At 44.5% G+C, this 23,394-nt stretch overlaps 1 protein-coding gene across 1 annotated transcript; it reads left to right on the top strand.

The window, feature by feature from the left end:
• The first annotated feature begins 10,000 nt into the window (after positions 1-10,000).
• Positions 10,001-21,728, top strand: Gsto2 (glutathione S-transferase omega 2). The gene is made up of 7 exons (XM_004659368.2): positions 10,001-10,131; positions 10,755-10,917; positions 11,162-11,270; positions 12,914-13,136; positions 14,092-14,193; positions 20,190-20,296; positions 21,569-21,728. Exons 1-7 carry the CDS (start codon positions 10,051-10,053, stop codon positions 21,726-21,728), a joined length of 945 nt encoding a protein of 314 aa, XP_004659425.2. The 5' UTR covers positions 10,001-10,050.
• The last annotated feature ends 1,666 nt before the right edge of the window (positions 21,729-23,394 follow it).

The raw sequence follows: 23,394 nt of genomic DNA, 5'->3' as shown, positions 1-23,394 counted from the left end.
ATAGAAGGCCATTTAAACAGGATCCTCACGGAGAAGTATGAATCTCACTTCTGAGGGTCACATCACCTCCTGAGAGCATCATTTCATTCCACAGGCCCGAGGCCGAGTCCTTAGGCTGCAGCAGAAGGATCTGCAGCACGCTGTTCTTAAGACCCTCGCCAGCAGTCTGGTTTCCGCGGCTTGTTTTCAAGTTTGCTGGAGAGGAGCCACCCGGGGCCAGATTATGAGTTCCAGAGGTCGCACCGTGACGAGCGCCTCCCGCGCGCCCGACCCGGCTGACTTCACAAACGCTCCGGCCCCAAGGGCCCAGCGCCGGGCGGACCCACCCGTGTCCCCGTCCGCCCCGGCCAGGCCTCGAACCCCGCGCGGTTCCAGTAGGATGTGGGGCCAGGCGCCGCGGCGCCCCGGCCCACGGCTCCTCGACTTCCTCTCTCCGTAGCCGCACCTCCCCGCCGCAACTCCGCCTCCGTAGCCCGGAGCTGGAACGCGGCCGCTGATTGGCTCGGACGCGCATCCGGAGGCGTCGCGAATTGGCTGGAGGCTGGGGCTCGCGGCCTGTTGCCGGGTAGGATCCTGCGCGAAGGGGCGGGACACGCCACGCACGCCACGCCGCCCGAGCCTGCGGCCGCTGCTAGCCAATGAGCGCAGGCGGCGGTCGCGCGCCGGAAGTGTACTCACTACGCCGGGTGGGTGGTCGGTCTCGCCCACAGGAGGAGGGAAGCGGATTTGCGGGTTGTATCTGAACTCTTCGGCTTTCTCGGATTTAGGGTGTCAGAATAGGATTGCCATACTTTTCATTTGCACTTTGAGAGAAAGACTGTTGAATCTTCGCTAATACTTCGCCTGAAGAATCTGCCATTTCCAAAAGCTCAGGGAGAATGAGGGTGGAGCTCAGTGAAATGAAAATGTTAACAGAAAAATCACCGCCACCACCAGGGCCTATAAGAGTGAAGAACTTGAGCTCTGGTACTTCGAGTGCAAATTAAATTAAGTTGTTCTTAGGGTTTCTGATTTGGTTAGAGACAAAGACCATCCCATGGAGACTAGCACTGCAATCAGACACCCCTAATTGAGCTACACCATGTGATGAGGGCACAAGTACAGTAACTTCATTTCGGGGAATGTGTTTTTTGAGGACTATGAAAATAAAAAAAAAAATTCTGCAACGTCCAGTAAATAGTAGCTAATGTTAAATGCCTACTAGGTGACAGACACGTGCTATGTATTAAGTGTTTCTCATCTTGTGTGGGAATAAAAACTTCCTAAACCATATGGCACTGGTACAGATTACACATGAAAACACCAGTCCATAGGACACATTTGTTACTTGCCCAACGTAACCTAGCTATTAAATGTTGAAGAGATTCAAATATAGCCTGAATTTTTATTCAGATATTTGTATTTATTTGAGAGACAGAAACAGAGGAAGTATAGGTGTGCCAGGGCCTCCTGCCACTGCAAACTCACTCCAGATGTATGTACCACTTCATGCATTTGGCTTTACGTGGTTAATGGGCAAATGAACCTAGGCCATTAGGCATTGTAAGCAAGCGCCTTTAATCACTGAGCCATTTCTCTAGCCCATATAGCTTGAATTCTTATAGCCAACTAAAGCTGTTCTTTTTAAAAAAAATTTTTTTTTATTGACAACTTCCATAATTGTAGACAATAACCCATGGTAATTCCCTCCCTCCACTTTCCCCTTTGAAACTCCACTCTCCATCATACCTCTCCTCAATCAGTCTCTCTTTTATTTTGATGTCATCATCTTTTCCTCCAATTATGATGGTATTGTGTAGGTAGTGTCAGGCACTGCGAGGTCATGGATATCCAGGCCATTTTGTGTCTGGAGGAGCACATTGTAATTCTGTGGTGGTTTGATTCAGGCCCCCCATAAACTTAGATGTTCTGAATGCTAGGTTCCCAGCTGATGCAGATTTGGGAACTAATGCCTCTTGGAGGCAGTGTATTGTTGGTGGCCTGCTTATAGGTGTTATATCCAGTGTCCCCTTGCCAGTGTTTGGCATACTCTCCTGTTGCTATTGTTCATGTTATGTTGGCCAGGGGGTGATGTCCACCCTCTGCTCATGCCATAATTTTCCCCTGCTATCATGGAGCTTCCCTTCGAGTCTGTAAGCCAAAATAAACATTTCCTCCCCCTCCCACATGCTGCTCTTGGTCAGGTGATTTCTGCCAGCAATGCAAACCTGACTGCCATAGTACAGTTGGTACCAGAAGTGGAGTTGCTGCTAGACACCTGACTGTGTGGCTTTGGCCTTTTGGAGCTGATTTTCAAGAGGAATGTGGAAGGATTTGAAATGTTGGCTTAAGAGACACTTTGCAGTACTCTAAGTACAGCTTGATGGACTGTTCTGGTCAGAGTTGAAAGACCTGAATGTAGTAAGAACTATGGACTTGTGAGGTGTAGTTTATGAGGGTGAGAAAAAGGTTTCTTGGATTGGGCTAGAAGCAGTTTGTGTGAGAGGCTTGCTTATTATGCATGTGTCCTGAGAATTTGTGTAGGGTTACATTGTGTAGAAATGGACTGGTGTGAGAAGAGGGATATGGCACAGATATGAAATCTTTGGGCCAGAACTTCTGCCTTTTCAGCTGCAATTGTATGAGAAATTACAACCATTGAGATTAGGCCAGTTGACCTGCATTGGAACCACAGAAAGCAGTCTTTTGAAGAGACATGAATGCTGAAGGAGTGTCCTGTTCTTCTAAGTTTGCTTTATTCCCCCATGGATTAACAAATTGGCACCCTACCTGGTATTGTGGAGTATAAAAAATGTGGGAAAGAGAGGGTCATTGAGTTTGCAATGCTGTCTTGTGTTTTGGAAACGGCCATGGGCAGTGTGAAGCAGCTTTGCTGGATGCCTGCATGGGAACCTGATGGAGCCATGAGGATGAACCTTGGATTGCAGTAGAGATGCTGGGACCTCAAGATGGTTGCTAAGGAGAGTTGTCAGCTCTGGATGAAATTTTCCAGGACTGTGAGTAGACTAGTTAGAGGGGTGGAATTGGAACTCCAGAGACTTGTTGCTGGTTAGAATGATCAGACTTGGAGATTTGTCACTGACTAGAGTTGTTGGACTTGGTGCTAGAGTTTGATGTTTGTCATATTTAAATCTTGTATTGGTTCAATATTTCTTTGCTATGCTCAGTGCTATCTTTTGCAGTGAGAATGTTTATTCTATGCCATTATCATTTTTTGGTGGAATTTTTTGGTATTGTGGCTCAGTTAAAACACCTGGGACTATGGGGATATTTGAACATCATTGTGATTCTTAAAAATTATGGGGATTTTTAATGTTGGATGAGTGCATTGTATTTTATATCATGTATGGTTATCAGTTTATGGGGGCCAGTGGTGGAATGTGGTAGTTTGATTCAGGTGTCCTCTATGAACTTATGTGTTCTGATTGCTAGGTTCCCAGCTGAAGGAGATTTGGGAATTAGTACCTCTTGGAGGTAGTGTATTGTTAAGGGTGGGCTTATGGGTATGACAGCCAGTGTCCCCTTGCCAGTGTTTTATACACTCTCCCATTGCTATTGTTCACCTTATGTTGACCAGGGGGTGATGTCCACCCTCTGCTCATGTCACTGTTTACCTCTGCCATCATGGAGCTTCCCGTTGAGTCTGTAAGCCAAAATAAACCTTTTTTCCAAAAGTTGTTCTTGGTCAGATGATTTCTGCCAGCAATGCAAATCTGACTGCAACACCTTCCATTGATTATTACATTCTTTCTGCCACCTCTCCCACAATAGATCCTGAGCTTTGGAAGGTGTGATAGAGATGTTTTAATACTGAGCACTCCTCTGTCACTTCTTCTCAGCACCATGGTGCCTCCTGAGTTATCCCAAGGTCACCACCATCTGAAAAGAGAAGCTCCTCCAACCAAAAGTGAGAGTAGCATTAATATGAGTATGAACATTAAGAGAAGTGCTTACTGGGAATTTTGGTGAACACAGTATATTCATTTAGTCAGACACCAGCAGACATTACACCCCTAGGGCTCATGACTACCTTTGTCATAGGTTTTCACTATCAGGCATGCAGTGTTTCCTTTTTCTGGCTTTCTGTCAGCTGATCTATATGGAGGAGGTTTTTAGCTCAGCTCCAGCAGAATTTCTCAGTGACCTTGCAGCCCAAGTATGTGGTGTCTTCAGCAATAGGGTCTTACCATCTGTTCCTGGTGGGAAACCAAGAGCCTCAGCAATGACCTGTAATGTTTTGGGGGCATCAGAGACCTCCCTGGCCAGCAACATACTGGAAGGTATCCCATCCCTGGCACTGAAAATTTTCTACTAACAATCTATGGCTTCTGGGTGTTCCACTGTGCAAAAAACTAGGTTTCCATATGACTTATTCATACCATCTTAGATTTTGATCAGCTCTCCCCCCACCTTTCCTTTACTCAATCTCTTCCCGTGACCTCACTTAGGCCTTTCCACCCCCATTAATCTGTTCTTCTACTTACATAAATACAATACCATTCTATTACCTCTCCCTTACCTACATTTCTATCTCCTTTCTAGCTTACTGGCCTTTAGTACTGAGTTTTATTTCAACTCACACAGAAGTCCAATCATTTGTATCTAGGATCCACATATGAGAGAGAACATATGGCATTTGGCTTTCTGGACCTAGTATGAGTTTATATGTGTGTACTCCAGACCCTTCCTGCTAATTTATAGTTATAATATATAATATTAAGTATATTATATATAATAATTCATGCACTTAGAAATTAAGCTCAGATAGGTCTGCCATGCTTATTGGTGGTTTCCACATTCTCTGATTCTATTAACCCTGGGTAAATACTTGCATCTGTACTGAATATTCATACTTTTCATGTCATTATTTCATAAGTAAGATAGTATCCAATATTTACATAACATTTGCATGGTGTTATGCATTCTAAGTAATCTCCAGATGACTTAATATAGATGGGTGGATGTGAGTAGATTATATACCAATACTTCATCATTTTATGTAAAGGTTTTGAGCATCCATAGAGTTTGGTATCCAAAGAGTATTGGAAGTAATTCTGGGTGGATTCTAGAGAATAAATTTATTTACCTTTTTGGCCACACCACTGTTATGCCTGGTATTTAGTGAAAGTATTGATGTCCCTTTTGAAAATTCAGTATCTTGTTTGATTTTACACATAAGTGATTTTGATGTCAGAATCTTCAAATTTTTTGCCTTCGCTTATTCAAATAGTATTATATCAAAATGTGTAAAATATTATATATTATAAAGAAAAATAGGAGTCAGAAAACAGAAATGAATATTTAAATAACATTTTCCCTAAAGGGTAAACAAGTTCCTCTTTTGATATGTTAATAGTCTTACATAGTATGCCCCAAATATGATGTAATAATCTGATGTAAGATGTCCCAATGATATGTGCATTGGAACACAAGATTCCCTGTGGTTCTCATTTCTTGGAAATTGCCTGAATTATAGGTGCATTTGAGAATAGAGTTTCCCCCTTGCTTATTGCATTGCTTGAACTCAGTGAACAATAAGTGAACACCCAATAATACAATCTTTTATGTTAAGTGGTGTTCTGACATAAGCAAGAGGAATGTCTTCTAGTTTCTGCCACTATCAAAACCTGGCAAGGCAAAAAATTATTGAAAAATTGCAAAGAGGAAACTCCTTTTCTTAGAAAAAAAACCTCATGTACATAGAATGAAGGAATTATTTCTGTGGTGGTATTCTTTTCCGAAAACGCTTAAGTCATTAATCACCCATGACTGAATATCCCTGTATTGTCACAGGCAGATCTGATTATTTCAGGTGGCTGGAAACTTATTTGGAGCTGGTTTCATATGGCTTTGTTACAATTTCTTTTTTTACATTAGGGGGTCAATATAATAGAAGAGTAAACATGAGATAATAGAGAAGGAATGTTTGCAAAGAACATCTTAGTGTACTACTTATTGGATCTTAAGGAGGAAGTAGGAATAAGCTTAAAAGGTCATAATTAGAACTTTTTTCTAAGAAAACTATTGTGTTGATTAAAATCACATTACTGAAATATAGCCTGCAGCGTTCAGGTAGCGTTAACTCAGTAACTGACAAAATAAGAATTGTGAGTTGAATTCTAATACCTTTGGCAAAGCTGAATTACAGTGTGTTCCATTTTTATCGATACAACATGGGATGTGCCCGTGCTATTAAATACACTCTTATTCACTAATATTTTCACTAATTTTGAACTATGCTGAGCTTTGACTGTACTGATGATGCTTTCATGAGTTTGTTCCTGTTGAGGTTGTCATTTCATGGACGAGGATGACGAGGTCAGAGAGGTTGGATAGTTTTGAAGGTGCTAACATTATACTGCTTCCCAACAGAGGCAAAACTCTTTCCATCTCTGTCTTTTCTCCCCTAATTACACTATGTAGATTTGCATTTCAGAACCTGACTTCTGATATACAGGCATACTTTGGGGTTTTGTTTTTGAGACAGAGTCTTATCTATGTAAGAAGTCCTGTTTGCCCTCAAGCTCACAATCATCCTCTTGCCTCAGATCACCAAGTGCTAGAATTACAGGCTTGTACTAACATACTTGGCTCAGGTATAGTTTTAATAAGCAACATTTTCCAGTTCTCAGCTTTAATTTTCTTTAAAAGGAATGAATGAGGAAGAAAATAGTTGGAAATACATCTTCTTCTGGCATACTAAACATTGTTTAGAAAATTAATATAATAATATATAATATAATAATATAAAATAACAAAATTAATTAATTTTATTTTTGAATTTTTTATTGACTACCTCCATATTACAGAAATAAACCATGATAATATGCTCCCCTCCCCCACTTTCCCCTTCACATGCTCCATCATATCCCTTCCCTCTCTCTATTAGTCTCTCTTTTATTTTCATATCATCATCTTTTCCTCCTTTTATGAGGGTCTTGTGAAGGTAGTACTAGGCACCACAAGGTTATCAATTCCTGTCTGGATGATTGTATTGGAAGCAGTCTACCCTTCCTTTGGCTCTTACATTCTTTCCACCACCTCTTGTGCAATGGACCCTGAGCCTTTGAATGTGTGATAGAGATGTTTCAGTGCTGAACACTCTCCCATCACTTCTTCTCAGCACTGTGGGGCCTTGTGGGTCACCTCAGAGGTCATTGCCATCTGAAAATAGCAGCTTCTTTAACCAAAAGTGAGAGTAGCATTAATATATGGCATACTAGACCCACTCTGGTCCTTACTAATACAGTCATTGCATGGATGACCAAATTAAGTCAGGCTAAATCCAGCTACCTGCTAATTTTTATACAGTCAAAACAGCTAAGAATGTTTCTTTTTTTACATTGTTAAGGACAATATCAAAATATAAATCATAACATGTGACATGAAAATTTTGTGATATTGATCAAAAGTAAATAATTAGGTAAACTATGGACTTTGAATAATACCAATGTATGTTAATTGATTGCAACAATTGTACTCTATCTAGTTGGCATGTTGGCAATGTGGAAAGTTGTGGCGTGAGGAGTGGTGGGGGATGAGTTAGGGAGTATGTGGGAACCCTCTGTATCTTCTGCTCAATCTTGCCGTGAGCCTAAAGTTCTAAAATAAAGGCTATTAAAGTATAGATCAAATTCACATTCAGTGTCACAAATAAAGTTTTATTGAAAGACAGCCATATCCATTTATTTATTATTAACTATGGCTATTTTTACCTTACAAGAGTAGAGTTGAGTTGCTAAGACCAGGCGGTCTGAAACCCCTAAATATTTACTATGTGGGAAATATTTTCTGATGATTAGTTCCATTGCATCTGTTACTGACTTTGAGATTCTGCCTTCCTCTGTGGCCTTTCCACATAGAATCTGGATATACCTTTTTCTCTGCCACTTGCAATCTGCTTTATCTGTGTGCATGACATATGTCTGTCAGAAGTCATGTCCTTACTTATTAGAAGTTCAAACATGACATGGTTAAGTTCTTTGTTTCTACTTTCATTTGGTCTTTCCTTCTTGATCAAAATTAGTTGCAGGGTAGTAGTTATCTGGAACTTCCTCTTTTAAAATGAAAAGTGTCCGGAGAGCAAGTCATGATTAAATTTGTCTTGACCAATATCTGATTTCTGGCTGATTCAGTCTTTCTATTCCCAATGCATAAAAAGTATATAAGCATGTCTCACATGAAATCACGGAAGGATAGTGAAAAATCTAGCTACATCACTATTTTGAAGATTTTCAAAGATTCTTATTCTGTAGAAGATGAAAAAAATGTTAATGCTATTAGCCAAGAAGTTATGGATAAAAGAGAATTCCAAAGGCCAAAAGGTGCCCACTTATAGGCCATCTAATGAGACTATCATTTTATTTTATTATTTTTTTAAATATTTTTAAAAATTATTTATTTATTTATTTGAGAGCGACAGACACAGAGAGAAAGACAGATAGAGGGAGAGAGAGAGAATGGGCACGCCAGGGCTTCCAGCCTCTGCAAACGAACTCCAGACGTGTGCGCCCCCTTGTGCATCTGGCTAACGTGGGAGCTGGGGAACTGAGCCTTGAACCGGGGCCCTTAGGCTTCACGGCAAGCGCTTAACCACTAAACCAACTATCCAGCCCAAGACTATCATTTTAATGACAGGTGTTTAGATGCCCTGATCTCTGGGCAGCTGAAACATGCTATGTCTTTTTTTCTAGACATACAATTTTCACACTGTTATAACATTGTTATAGGTAAGTCAGTGGATCAGCATTATTGATGTGCAATTCTTCAGTTCTAGTAGCTGGTCACTTTGGACAAATTATTTTCTGAGGGTATTTTTGTACAATAGGCTGAATGGGCAGTTGTGGCAAGCAAGGTAAATCACAGGAATAATTGAGCATGAAACTTACCCTACATTTCTGTTCGCTCTTCCATGTTAGTCCCATAAAACACATTTTCCACTTCATCTCAGACCTGGAAAATTAAAGGAATTCTTTTTTAATGTGTAATTTCATTATTGACAACTTCTATCCTTACAGACAATAAACCATGATAATTCCCTCCTTCCCTCCTCCTCCATTTCCCCCTTCACAACTCTACTCTCCAGAGAGAGACAGAGAGAGAGAGACAGAGGGAGGGAGGGAGAGAGGAGGAGGGAGGGAGGAAGAGGGAGAGAGAGAGAGAAAGAGAGGGAGAGAGGGAGAGGGAGAGAGACAGAGGTAGATAGATAGAGGTATGTGTGTATGGGGTGGGGGGGAAGAATGGGTGCACCAGGGCCTCCAGCCACTGCAAGCTCCAGATGCATGTGCTCCTTGTGCATCTGGTTTATGTAGGTCCTGAGGAATCAAACAGGGGTCCTTTGGCTTTACAGGCAAATGCTTTAACTGCTAAGCCATCTCTCCAGCCCCTGCATTTCTTCTTTTGAGAACTCTCTATTTAGTTCCATAGCCCATTTCTTTTTCTTTTTTCTTTTGTTTTCTTTCTCAAGGTAGGGTCTCACTCTAGCCCAGGCTGACCTGGAATTCACTATGTAGATTCAGAGAGGTCTTGAACTCACAGAAATGCTCCTACCTCTGCCTCCCAAGTGCTGGGATTAAAGGTGTGTGCCACCACATCCGGCTGGGTTGATTTCTTATTGTTTTGTTTTTTGAGTTCTTTGTATATTCTGGATATTCATCCTCTGTCAGATATATAGCTGGCAAAAATTTTCTCCCATTCGGTAGGTTGTCTCTTTGTTCTATTCACAGTGTCCTTTGCTGTACAAAAGCTTTGGTTGATTAGTGGTTTTATTTTCTGAGCAATTGGGGTTATATTCAGAAAGTCATTGCCTATGCCAATATGTTGAAGGGTTTCCCCTACTTTTTCCTTTAGCAATTTCAGAGTTTCAGGTCTGATATTAGGGTCCCTGATCCATTTGGATTTGGTTCTTGTGCATAGAGAAAGACAAGAATCTATTTTCATTCTCGTACATGTAGACATCCAGTTTCCCCAGCACCACTTGTTGAAGAGGCTGTCTGGAAAATTAAAGGAATTCTTTTTCCACCTGTGGAAATTGAGAACCTCAGCTTATCAATGTCAGAGCCAAGACCAGGCAACTCCTCAATGTCATGTAGACAGAGATGTGCAAGTGGCCTCAGGACTACTGGACTTCTGGTAATGTGTCCTTGGCAACGCGAATGTGTCTCAGAAATTTAGAATGTGGGTGGGAAGCTCATGATGGTGCTTTGCCTCTGGGCATCTTGTTCTTGTACACTGCTAGCTTTTCAGAACTTGGGCACAAAGCTCACAAATAGGGTGAGGCAAGGAAGGTGTTTGGGGTGCAGAAATTTAGCTAGCATCCACTCAGAATGACGCAAGTTCTCAACCCTCATAACTTTTTCATCCTATCTGTTTAACCATGGAAAGTTTGGCCTTTTCTTTAAAAGCAAACAAAAATGCTGCCCTCATTTGTAGCCAATTATCTGAGTGATGTAAGAGGGATGATTTGGAATAGGAAAGGGAAATTTACCATCACCCTGATCAGTTTTTATTAAACTCCTTTGACTTACGTGCATGTTGGGTTTTAAATGCCTAGTCTTCCACATTTTCTTTATGTGGAGGAGCTGTCACCTAGGGATCTAAAGGAAGACATACTTTCTGGGTTTGTTTTGATACTCATTGTTTTGCTCACCCCTATGTGGTCTTCCAAATTTGGGGTGTTGTATGTATATCTTCAGGTTAAGTGAGCCTAGCTCTGGCCCCAGTGATCCTCCTTCACTTCCCATCTGCTCCGCCAGGGGGCAGTCTTTCAGAACTCCAGTTTGGGGCAGGAGGGAGCACAACAGTACCTGGAGCCCACAGCAGCGGACAGCCACAGGGAGGCGCCTGTGAGAGCTGAGGACTGGGCAGACCCCTGCAGAGAGATGATGGCGGGGGATTCCAGTAGGACCTTGTCAAAAGGTGAGTCTATAGACCTGGGTCCTCAGGGATGCTGGCTCTGGACAGAAGCTACTGGGCCTTGGCCTGTAGGCCAGAGAAGTGAGGAAGGACTTGGGAGCTCCTGTTCATAAAAGCCACGTGCAAAAGTGTCCTCCCTGGAACTTGGGAGAGTGAGCAGGCTCCTGAGACCCCCATGAGGTGAGAGAGCCCATCTCTGCACAGGGCTAACAGACTCTCTACCCTCTCACTCCTCCCTCACCCCTAGGAAGCTGCCCCCCAGGGCCAGTCCCTGATGGTGTGATTCGTCTCTACAGCATGAGGTTCTGCCCCTACTCACACAGGACACGCCTCGTCCTCAAGGCCAAGGGCATCAGGTGAGAAGCTGAAGCCGAGAGCGGTCCTGAGCAAGCAGAACGCCCCTCAGTCGTGAGCAGGGGAAGGTTCAAAATGTTATTTCTTTCAGTCTCTCTGACATGCAGGGCCCTTTTTCCAAGTAGGCTCTGATTACAACTTTTAGGCAAGGCAGAGAAAACTGAATGGCAGTGTTGGCGATCAGCCTGGTGTGGGTTTAGGAAGCACAGACAAGGCAGGTCACTGAGGCCTCGCCTGACTGCTGCCTCAAGGGTGGCCCCGCCCCCACCCAGACATCTTAGGTCAGCTCTGTTCATCCCCTCACGGCGCTTGCTGTGTCCACCGTCTTCCCATCTGTTCCTTCACTCCCACCACCACAACATCCTCACCAAAAATGTGACCTCTTTGAGGGTAAGCACTGTGCTGGTTCATGGACTTGAACGGAGTCTGAAACGTAATAGTTAGTTTAGAAATGTTTGTTGAATGAAGACATCATTCCCAACACTGACGTTGCAGACACTGCTATCAAGAGGAATATGCAAGGTTTCAACATACCTGAGAAATGGGTATATATCTCTCCAGAGGGAATTGTGCAAGGCTAGCTCCTACAGGACTTCATTTGGAAGGCAGAGTAAATTTTTTTGGGATATGGATGTCATTATGTAGCTGGCCTCAAAACTGACATGTTGAGAATGTGTCACTCAGGTGCTGACGGGGGTCTTGGAGAGTCCATCTTAGGAGTTGGCATTAGCATTTCAGAGTACAGAGATTTCGTTCTTTGGGTGTATGTGTGTGTGTGTGTTACTGAAGATAGAGCTTGTGCTCTGAATTGTTAAAATTTATCATATTCTGTTGTGACCCACTAATTCTAAGTTTGTACTTTTGTAGTTATTGTTTTTGAGACAGGGTCAATCTTACTATGTAGTCCAGGTTGGCCTTAAACTCACAACCCTTCTCCCTCTGCCTCCTGAGTGCTTAGAACAAACATGAGCCTTCATTTATATTTTTAAATTTTAAAATGCCCCGATATCTCTAATACTGTGTCTAAGTCTGCAAGTGCTGAGTCAGGGGCCTGGCCTTCATCCTGCTAGACACTGCGGGCATGAGATTCCTTCCCATGAACGGATGAGACAAGCCATAGAAAACGGCGACACCCTTCCTGCAGGAATGAGGACAAATAGGGGCTGGAGGTTGCTCAGAAGTTAAAGGCACTGCTCTGAAAGCTGCCCGACCAGAGTTCAGATCCCCAGCTAGACATGCAGTGGCACTGGGCCTCTAACCCCACTGGGAAACGAAGTCAGTGGAGTCCTGAAGTTTGCAGGCCTGCTAGTCTGGCCTTCCCGGGCCAGAAGCAACGTCGAGAGACCTCATCTCTAACAAAGTAGGAGAGGATCGTTACTCCGAGGTTGCCCTCTGACCTTCACACATACCCTGTGGCATGCATGCATCCGTACATACACACATCACACACCACACACCCATTCACATATCACACACCCATTCACACATCACACATCCATATAAACATACACACAGAATTTTAAAAATATAATGACAAATGTTAATTTTAGAAATTGATTGTTTCTCCTTTCAAAGCCAGCATCTGCCTGCACATACTTCTCATTTCTGCTCCATCTTCTTTTCCCTTTGTTTTTTTTTTTTTCAGACATGAAATTATCAACATTAATCTGAAAAACAAGCCTGAATGGTACTATACAAAACATCCTTTTGGCCAAGTTCCTGTCCTGGAGAACAACCAGTGTCAACTAATCTATGAATCTGTCATTGCTTGTGAGTACCTGGATGACGCCTACCCGGGAAGGAAGCTGTTTCCATACGACCCTTACGAACGAGCTCGCCAAAAGATGTTATTGGAACTATTCTGTAAGGTATATGCAATTATAAAGATTCACTTAGACTTGACTTTACTTTATATGTCTTTCCAAACTCCAAACCATTCTAAAGTCAAATCAAGCAATTGTGAAGTTGTCACAATTGAATGCCATGTCAGCCTGAGCAGAGTATGTGGCATAGGATTAGGATCATGTGTATCTGCTGGCAGTGAAGATCGAAGGCTTAACATCACTGCAGGGTACTTTTCCACTTCACCCAGCTGTCTCCAAATGTGTGGTTATGACATGATAGTGATCGTGTGGTTGCAAATGGAAATATTGAAAGAACCGAAAACTGGTAATCCTTTAAAGGGAGTATTTCTCAGGATCCAGGTACAAAATACTGGAATGAGATTGTGCATGTACAAGGATTGCCTCTGAAGCAGGGCAAGTGTGGCAGCAGTCTAGAAAACATGAAGAGTAAGCATAGTTATTCTTCATGCTTCCCTAGATGAGGGACAGGTGCTGACCATGAGAGAAAGATGATGGAGGAGAAAATAAATACAGACAGTGCCCTCTGGAGAGAAGAAACAATAATGCAATGATATTAGTTGCTGATATATACCAAGCATCTAGGAGGACCAAACCCCACCGTGGTGATTTCTCCCTCACTGTACTGTCCTTTGAGGTAGATGCTGTTACTGGAACCAGTTTTCAGAGGAGAACTCTGAGGCTTAGAGAGGTTAGGTGTCTCATCTAAGATCGTGGAAGTACTGAACCAGACACAGAGCATTGGAGAACAAACACCTGGCCTGACCAGGTGATGTGAGAAGATGTCTGGAAGTACAGAGATAAACCCAGTGCCCTTCACAGGAGGTGGGGGTGGGGGGCACTTGCCCTTGGGTGCTGGCCTGCCAGGCTGCAGTTATGAAGCTTCGCTGTACTTTTAGGCAGAGTAGAACCATGCGGTTTTCACAGACTTCTCCACTAGGGACCTTTATCCTCTGACTAGGTCCCACAGCTGACCAAGGACTGTCTGGTGGCTCTGAGATGCGGGAGAGACTGTACAGAACTGAAAGCCACCCTGCGTCGGGAGTTCTGCAACCTGGAAGAGGTAGGGAAGGAGCACTTCTCTTAGATAGGAGGGAAGAAGCCAGTTGGTGTCTCTAGCCTTGACACCCTGACACCTTCTGTTTGGAAAGGATTATTCTTTCTGCCAGATTCCCCACTGACTTGTGAATGCTTGTCCCCACAGACCTGCTTTGGAATTCTTGAGCCCTGGGAAGGGAGGCAAAGAGGACACGCATACTTCCTTTCCTGGAGCCACGGCATTCCCTAAGCATCCAACAAGCATGGGGTGGTGTGGTACCTAATGGCTGTAAATTTGCCTTAGGAGGGTTGTTCTCTCATTAAAAAGCCAGAGCTAGGCTGTCCAAGGCTGTTTCCATGGCTTCTTGGGGGACAGAGGCTCTTTCTCTTTCACTCAGTCATGCTTAGTGCAAGGTTGCCATTTGCAAAATGACAAGGTAGCTTCTAGCTCTGCCACTGTCATCTCCCAGTCTCAGGCCCTGGAAAGAAACGAAGAGACAGATGGCTGTGTCCCTTCAAAGGACTTTCCCTGAAGTCCCATGATTGCTTACATGCCATTGACTAGAATTCACTTGTGTCATAACTATCTACTGAAGGAGCTGGGGAATTTGTCTTGTAGCTGGGACACCCTGAATAATCAGTGTTCTGTTTTGTCATGAAGAAGGGGAAAGTAGCCGGGCGTGGTGGTGCACGCCTTTAATACCAGCACTCTGGAGGCAGAAGTCGGAGGATCGCCGTGAGTTTGAGGCTACCCTGAGATTACATAGTGAAGTCTAGGTCAGCCTGCACTAGAATGAGACACTACCTCAAGGTAGTGGGTGCAGGTGGATGGGGAGCAAGCTCTTTCAATAGAGTCTTCATTAACATGGTGGTATTGGGGCTACTTTTTGCCTGCCGCTTACCTCTGGAATCACCCAGAAGGTGATTCTTTAACTTTCTTTACCTTTGTTCTAGAAATAGATAAATTCCTTTTATGGGTGGGTTGCTCCTTTGTTGACAGCCACAAAAGACTATTTTTTAAATCATTTTTAAAAAGCATTGTTAAGTTTCTTTGTTTTAAATTTATGAGAGAGAGAGAGAGAGAGAGAGAGAGCGCAAGAGCAAGCGCAAGCCAGGGCTTCTTGCTGCTACAAATGAAGTCCAGATGCATGCACCACTTTGTGTTTCTGGCTTTACATGGGTACTGGAGAATTGAGCCCAGACCACCAGGCTTTGCGAGCAAGTGCCTTTTAGTTGCTGAGCCTATTTTTATCTTTAAGGGAAGGTTGATTATTAAGATGTCCATTTTTCTTTGTCAAGTGGAAGCAGATGAGATTTATATCCACTTCATTCCCTATCTTAGCTTTGTATAACTGCAGGATTCCTGGATGATAAGATAATGAGAAATGTTAACTTTTTGTCTGGACAGGACATGACCCTGAGGAGGCAGAGTGTGTGGGTGAAGGAGTTGTGGGTTTTGGGTGTCGTTATTGAATTCCAAAGGAAGCCTGGGTGGAAGGTTCTAGATTTGCTTTGTGAAGCACCATCTAATCATAGGGTTGGACAAGACCTCTAATAAGACAGCATTTGGGTAAGGAGATAGCTTTCAAAAAGAAGTTTTGTGAATAAAGAATTTTAAGTGCTATTTATTTATTTATTTAATTTGAGAGAGAAGAAGAAAAGAGAGAGAGGAAAGAATGGGCACACTAGGGCCTCTAGCCACTGCAAATGAACTTCAGATGGATGTGTCCCCTTGTGCATCTGGCTTTTGAAACTGGGACCTTAGACTTTGCGGGCAAGTGCCTTAACTGCTAAGTCATCTCTCCAGCCCTAAGGTCTTTTTCAAATAAAAATCATTTTTAATTAATTATTTTATTTATTTGAGAGAGAAAGGAAAAGGGAAGGAGGAAGGGAGGAAGAGAGGGAGAGAGAGAGAGGGAAAGAGGGAGACAGAGAGAGGGAGAGAGGAAGAGAGAATGGGTATGCTAGGGCCTTCAGCCACTGCATATGAACTTCAGACGCATAAGCCACCTATGCATCCGGCTTACGTGGGTCCTGGGGAATTGAATCTGGGTCCTTTGGCTTTGTAGGCAAACACCTTAACTGCTAAGCCATCTCTCCAGCCCTTATTAGATATTCTTAACCTTTCCAATTAATGCACCCACCTGGGATAGCCATTGCAGGGGTCTAACACAGCTGATGCTCTCCTGAGTGCTGTCTCCACATGAATATACACTCTTTCAGCACCACAAACAGAACAAACTGGTCTCTATCCAACTCTCGGCGACATTGTGTTTAATGTTCATAAACTTGGAAACCCAGATCGCTCCTAGCTTCTTAGTCCTTTAAAGTTCCCCCAAATTAAATCTCTCCAATCCTATGATGCAGGTCCTGATGACCCCTCCCTTCCCTCCATCCTTTACACTGGCCAAATGGCAGGAAGGAGCCACCCCTTCCCTGCCAGGCAGTCTTCAATGACGCCCCATCCACTTCATCTGTATCAAGAGCAAATTCCTTGGCACACTAGAATAAGCCTGTTTGCTTCTGGATCTGGCTTGACCCGTGCCTCTGATTCTCCACTCCTCCTCACATACCAACTCTCTTCTGCATGCCTCCAGTCCAGCACTTAACATACCTCGGTTCTCAATGACCTTAACAGTCCATCTCCTCTAGGACTGAGCCTTCTGAAGTCTTTAATGTTTGTACTCCTAGTACCCACTAGGGAGCATCAAGAGGCCCCTCTGATTGGCAAAGTACACCAGCACTATTGGGCTGAACAGGCTGTTGGCAAGGCTGACTGAGTGGGTGAATGCTAAGCATCGCATCATGATGCATGGCACTGCAGACGCCCTCCATCGCCCTGGGAAGGAGGCCCAACCGAAGAAGAGCCAGGCCTGCATCATGCTTTCACCTACTCATTTGGCAATCTGCCATTTACAAAGGGTGCCCATCATCTAAACACACAGAGTAGCAGGGAGAGCTGTCAAAATGTGCTGGCGGCCATCCTTGAATTCACAGGGTTTCGTTTTCAGCGGCCTCCTCTGGCCCAGCTTTTATATATCTCTGAGGCAGTAACAAGACACAAAGGGATATATTGAGATTATCTTTTGTAAAAAGACCTTGGGGGGGGGGCTGGAGAGATGGCTTAGCGGTTGAGGGGCTTTCCCCAGGACCCATGTAAGCCAGATGCATCTCTCTCAAACAAATAAAATAATATGATATAATATGTAATAATAAGGGTGGTGATAATTATTTCACAACCAACTCTCTAAAAAAATGTTTAAAAAGTATTGATTTGCAGCATTTTCCGCTTTCAGTATTAGAAATCCTGCCTCCAGGCCGGTGTTCAGGTTCCAAGACACTCTCTAAATTCAGCTGGGAAGAGTTGTGGGCAGTGGGCCAGCTTCAGAGCCTCACTGAACAACACACTTCACTGCATGTTTAGTCACAGAGCACAAGAAATCCCTGCTGGTAGCCAGCCTGGTTTAGGTAGCTGTCATCAATGCTATGTGAGAACCACACGGTGCTCAGCGCTGTCCCACAGGTGTGACTGCAGTTTCTGTCTCATAACAGAAAATGATAGTAGTGAAGGGACAGGCGGCCGCTGCAAGGTTTGACTGAATTGACACTGATTTGAGTCCAGGATATTGGACTAGAACTGATTAGAATGCCTAGTCTGAGGAAGTCTAGGCTTCATCTCTTTTGACCTATCTGTCTTCTGTCTTAAAAAGCATTGTAATTGTTCCCTTCTCTTGGACCTTGGGCAAGGTACCATTGCCACTGCGCATCACTACTGATGGCCACCAGGGGGAGCCATGCGCACTCCTGTACTCCTGTGTGCACATTCTCCCTTCATCCTTCTGGGGGCGCTGGAGATGTTCCCGGCAGAAGGCCAACCGCTTCTCAGGTTCAGGGTTAGCAACACTGCATTTTTATCATGTCATACAGTTCCTCCTTTATTGGCATTACTCACTGGTAGTCTTACATTTCGGTGACTTGGAAAACCAGGACATTTTAAAATGGAATGTTTCTAAAGCTATAGAACATCAAATGCCCTTTCGCAGAATACCTGGGATTCTAAAGGCAAAGGAACTTTGCATGTCTGGAAGGTGCCAGATTTGCCTGGAAGGGAGCTCTCCTGTCCAGGGTCCTAAAGAGACAGCAACAAACCTTGAAGGAGCCCTGGCCTGTGTCATTAGGAGACAAATGTAAAGGAGCCAGCACTGTGGTTGATCTAACGGGGAGATAGTTTTCCTTGCCCAGTGTACTGGATACTTTTATCGTTGCTGTGACCAAAGACCTGGCAGGAGCAACTGAAGGAGGAAGGACTTTGTTTTGGCCCATGACTTGAGGGTGCAATCAACATGGCAGGGGCAGAAAAAGCAGGGAAACTACCTCACAGATGTGGCAGTGAGAGCTTAAGGCTGTTTGCTCACACTGAGTGGACCAGGAGGCAGACACTGGGCAGGAAGTGGGGTTAAGCTATAAACTTCAAGACCTGTCCATGGTGATCCACTTCTTCCAGCAAGACTTCACCTCAAAGGCTGTACAACCTTATGAAACAGTCCCACCATCTTGGGTCCAAGTACTCAAATACATGAGCCTATGAGGGACATTTCACATTGCAGTCACAACACCTTGGTTGTCTGAGAAGCAGCTTGAGGCAGGGCTTGGAGGCTGTGGCAGCACACGGAGGAGCGTGCTGATCCTGGGTGGGGATCGATTTGGTATCTGTGGCGAGAGCTTTCAGGGGCCTGTGCTCTCTCTTCTTCATTGTGAAAGACCACGGGAAGAGAAGGCCCAGACTGTTCTCCATGTATGCTACTTTCTTCCCCTGTGAGCTCTGGATGGGCACTAGTGTCCCACTGTCCTGCAGATGAGGACATATATGCTTGGAAGGAGGGTGAGGTGAGTTGCTCTGGACGTCATGCTCAGTCAGGAATGAAGCCCAGTAGAGGACCATGTCTTCTGACTACAAAGCTAAGACCACATCCCAGGCAAAGAGATGAGTAGGTCTGGTTTTCCATCTCATTTCTACTCAGAAATTTAATTTACAGGTTGACACTCTGGTTTTTAAATCTCCTGTTGGAAACAACAGCATAGCTTAGCCCCACAATTCGCCTGGCCTAGAAATCTACGTCCACAGTGAATGGGAGCTGTCTAGATGGTTTTGAGTTGTGTGGTTCAATGTGAATTCTTGGCTTGGCTTAACTAGGAAATATGCACTGCAGTTTTCTCTTTGGGAGGTTCTGGCTCAACATCAACTTCCGCCAAGCACTTTTGCTTTTGGAAATTTTCAGGTACATTTTTGTTTTTGTCTTTGACTATTGATCTGTGTCAAGTTTGTCCATTTCCTTTATAGTCCATGTGGCTGGGTCAATTTGTCCAATTTGAGAAAGAAAAAGAAAACATTATCTTAATGTAATATGTTGGTAATATTGAATAGCCAAGTGTGAAGTATGAGGAATTAAAAAAGAAAAAGAGAAAAAGGAAGAAAGCATGATAGAAAGGAAAGACCATGCTGGGATCTGACAGAAGACATTAACAGCATCCCTTCTTTCAGCCTTAGCTGAGAAGGCAAGTGTAAGACATATGGAGACCGTGATATTCCCTTTATTCTAAGGAGTGTGTTGGGGGACAAGGGGTCCCAACTACAGCAAGTGGGGTTTCTCATGCTGGCTCTGAGCACCAGGTTGACTCCCATGCCCCAGGGTGAGCTGATCCTCGCAAGCTCCGCACATGAACAGCCTGCTTCTGGCTGGGGGAGAGGCTTGGCTGCCCTGGCCAGAGTTCTCCTTTCCCAGTTCCCAGTCAGATGAGCCACCTGTCCGGTGTTGAAGGGGGACAGGGAACAGGATGTGGCCAGGGCTGTGACACTGAGGAGGTGGAGGAAACCTCAGGAAAAGGGAAGAAGCAATCTTCGAAGACTGAAAAGTTGAAAGCTGACTTTCCTTTAGACGTAATCTGATATTTGTATTTCATATCTATAAATATGTTGGCAGATGTGTAAATTCACTGCTGTTGTTCTGTTTGTATTACTAGATTCTTGAGTATCAGAACACGTCCTTCTTTGGTGGAAGCCGTATATCTATGGTTGATTACCTCTTCTGGCCCTGGTTTGAACGGCTGGATGTATATGGACTATCTGAGTAAGACAGTTGACTCACTGCGTGACGGTGGTTGAAATGGTCTGGGTGCCTCTAACTCCCCTATAAATGTGTCTCAGGATGGGTTTTAGGCTAGCCGTACCTGCTTCCTTGTTCAACATGTATTCTCCCACTGGCTTTGTGTTCATGCTGCCTGCCATCTCTGTGGGAAAGATGCTGCGTGTGAAAACTTCTCCCAGTAGTACTCCAGAACCTGCCCTCCCCTGCCCATCCACACACTCCTTCCATGGCCCTGCACCAGTGTCACCCAGCAGGTACCATACACCTGATTGCACCTCACTGCCCTGAGGAATCTTCCCTCCTTCCCTCCCCGCCCCCCGCATGAGAATGTCCTTAAATTTTTTGTTATAATAAGCTTGATGTTTATATAAACAAAATGGCAAGTGTGCATCACAGAAGTGCCACACTTCTGTTTCAGGTACATTAAAGAGTGGCAGGGCTGCTTAAAGCTCTGTTACCTCAAAGCTCAGAGGTGACACTGGATGTTACCTACGCCAAGCTCTGCCAGTCACTTGGAGGGTGCTGGGCATCCCTAGCACTTGGAAGCTGGCTCTGTGGTTTAGCTATAATACATGTGGACATTTGAACCCTAAAGCAGGCGAAGAAGTACCCGCCTCCTCCCCAGGCAGAGTGCTGAGCCTGCGCATTAGCCAGCCCGCCCTGCCCTGGACTCCTTTTTGTCCGTGGTTTTACCTTATTAGCCTGCCAGTAGGGCCTGAATTCCCTGGCTCCTCTCTGAAAGGGCCTGCCAGCACCTTCATTTCCAGGTGTTCTTCTTCTTGTATTCACATTTAAAAAAAAAAAAAAAAGTATTTTAGGAGCTACTTTCTTTATCTGTTTCAAACCCCTTAAAGTAAAATATGCAAGTGGCCCAAGATTGTTGGGGAGGGGGGTTATCTGTGGGTCAGCAAACAAGGAAGCCGAGGCCCTTGATGCCCCACCTCTGTCCGCTTGTATTTCACACATCCTTAGAGACAGCAATAATAACGTCTACAATCCAAACACGGAGCTCGTTGTCCTAAAAATAAGTGTTTCTTACAGTAAGTGGTCATGCTCATTTGATAATAAGATAACTAAAATGGCTGCATTCCCCCAAATAAACCCATATATATATATGTATGTATGTATGTATATACACACATATATACATATATATGTATATATGTGTGTATATATGTATGTATGTATATGTATTCTTGCAAATCACTAAGGTAATAAAGGTTCCCATTCTCATACCTCTTTTCTGTCTTGCAGCTGCATCAATCACACCCCGATGCTACAGGTCTGGATGGCTACCATGAAACAGGACCCCACAGTCTGTGCTCTGCTCATCGATAAGGGCATTTTCCTGGGCTTCCTGAATCTCTATTTCCAGAACAACCCTAATGCCTTTGACTTTGGGCTAGTTTACTGAGCCTCATGATCACCTCTGTACCATTCAGACATCCCAGCTTGTCTGATTGACTCTGTCAGGGGTCAGTTCATCTGTGTCTTTCTTTGAGGCTCCTAATAAAAACAGAAATGGAAAATATATTCTGACAATCACTTGCTTGTCTCCTCTGGCCTGTAGCTTCTAATGATTCTCTAGAACATGGGTGGCCAATGTCTTGGCTTCTCTGGGCCACACTGGATGAGGAATTTTCTTGGTTACACATCAGAGTCTAGAAAGTGCCCGCCACTGATGTTGGAGTGCATTTTGGGAGTGGGTGTGACTTCTGACTCCTTGGTCTCTAGGCCAGTTTTTGTTCGTTTGTTTGTTTTTGTTTTTACTAGTTAGGGTCTTCATCCTGAGCTCAGGCTGACCTGGACCTCATTCTGTAATCCCAAGGCTGGCCTCAAACTCACAGCAATCCTCCTACCTCTGCCTCCCGGTGCGGAGAAAAAAGGCGGGTCTCTGGTGTCTCTGGGTCAGTTTTATCTCCAAATAATGGTAAAGGTGCTGGGGTTCAGGCTTGCTTTGATGACCTTTTGTTACTCAAGATTGACACCTCCACAAACCTTCCTCAGGAGAGGAAAGCTCAGAGGAAAAAAGAAAATGCTCAAAGTTGAAATACCCTGCTTTTGGCAAAGAAACCCTGCTGTCCACGTGGGCAGGCATGAGTTTCATTCTCCTTCAAATTTTGGCCACGGGCCTGGGAGACACCAGGGGTCTTGTGACTGGAAAGAATTCCAGAGCAGGAAATGAAACACCCGTTTATCACTCTGGACTAACTACGTCATAATTTCACTGTGACTGTCGGGTTCAGGATGTCTCACAAAATGTTCTGTGGCCAGCCAGCATCCTGCTTTAAAAACACCCACCCCTGCCCCCAGCCCAGTCACAGGCGAAGGTCACTGCTGGGGCTGTGTCACTCAGCTCATCCCAAAAGATGCCTCTGGTTACCTGTTGGCTACCAAGTCCAGGATTAAGGGGAGGAAAAACGTTGGAATAGACACAGACCCTGCCCCATGGAGACCCCTCATCAACTTGGTTTCATCTGTGCTGCTCTGGTGCCTTGCGTGGATGCTAGGTTTGGCTCCCAAATAGTCCCTCCATCAGCTTGGGTGGGCAGTGCTTGCTATCAAGGGCAACAGTGAAGCCAGGTGTGGTGGCGCACGCCTTCAATCCCAGCATTCAGGAGGCAGAGGTAGGAGGGTTACTGTGAGTTCCAGGACTCTTAGACTACCTAGTGAATTCCAGGTCAGCCTGGGATAGAGTGAGACCCTACCTGGGGGGTTGGGGAGGGGGAGACAACAGTGAGGAGCTAAGGTGGCCGGGTATGCCAGCAGGTGCCTTCAGCCGGGAGTGGCTGTCGCCTCCTCGAGACTGAGATTGTCCCGTGCTGTTTAATGTCAGTGGATTCTGGTCACACTGTGGTCATGTTGACTGCTCACAAGGAATATTCTTCTAACCTCTGGGTGCCTCTAACCGTGCTGAGTCAAGGCAGTGGCTCACGCAACGTTTAGACTTGTCTCTGTCTCATGAGGAGGTAGCTGTCTGCTGCCTCCCTCTTCCCCACCTCCTGCATTTCAGCCAGCTCTGCCATGCGCTGGCTCAGGACTTACTTTGCTCCACGTAAACAGTTACCAGGTGCTACTCC

The sequence above is a fragment of the Jaculus jaculus genome, chromosome 1 (genome assembly GCF_020740685.1).
Source record: "Jaculus jaculus isolate mJacJac1 chromosome 1, mJacJac1.mat.Y.cur, whole genome shotgun sequence".
Lineage (NCBI taxonomy): Eukaryota > Metazoa > Chordata > Mammalia > Rodentia > Dipodidae > Jaculus > Jaculus jaculus.
This window is presented reverse-complemented; position numbering and strand designations above follow the sequence as displayed.

Bases quoted from the DNA above. Each gene is read 5' to 3' on its own strand.
- Gsto2 (XM_004659368.2), top strand. From the start codon at position 10,051: ATGTCAGAGCCAAGACCAGGCAACTCCTCAATGTCATGTAGACAGAGA. The intron at 10,132-10,754 runs GTAATGTGTCCT...CTGCTCCGCCAG, and splicing joins TCAGGACTACTGGACTTCTG to GGGGCAGTCTTTCAGAACTC. The intron at 13,137-14,091 runs GTATATGCAATT...TCCTCTGACTAG, and splicing joins TATTGGAACTATTCTGTAAG to GTCCCACAGCTGACCAAGGA.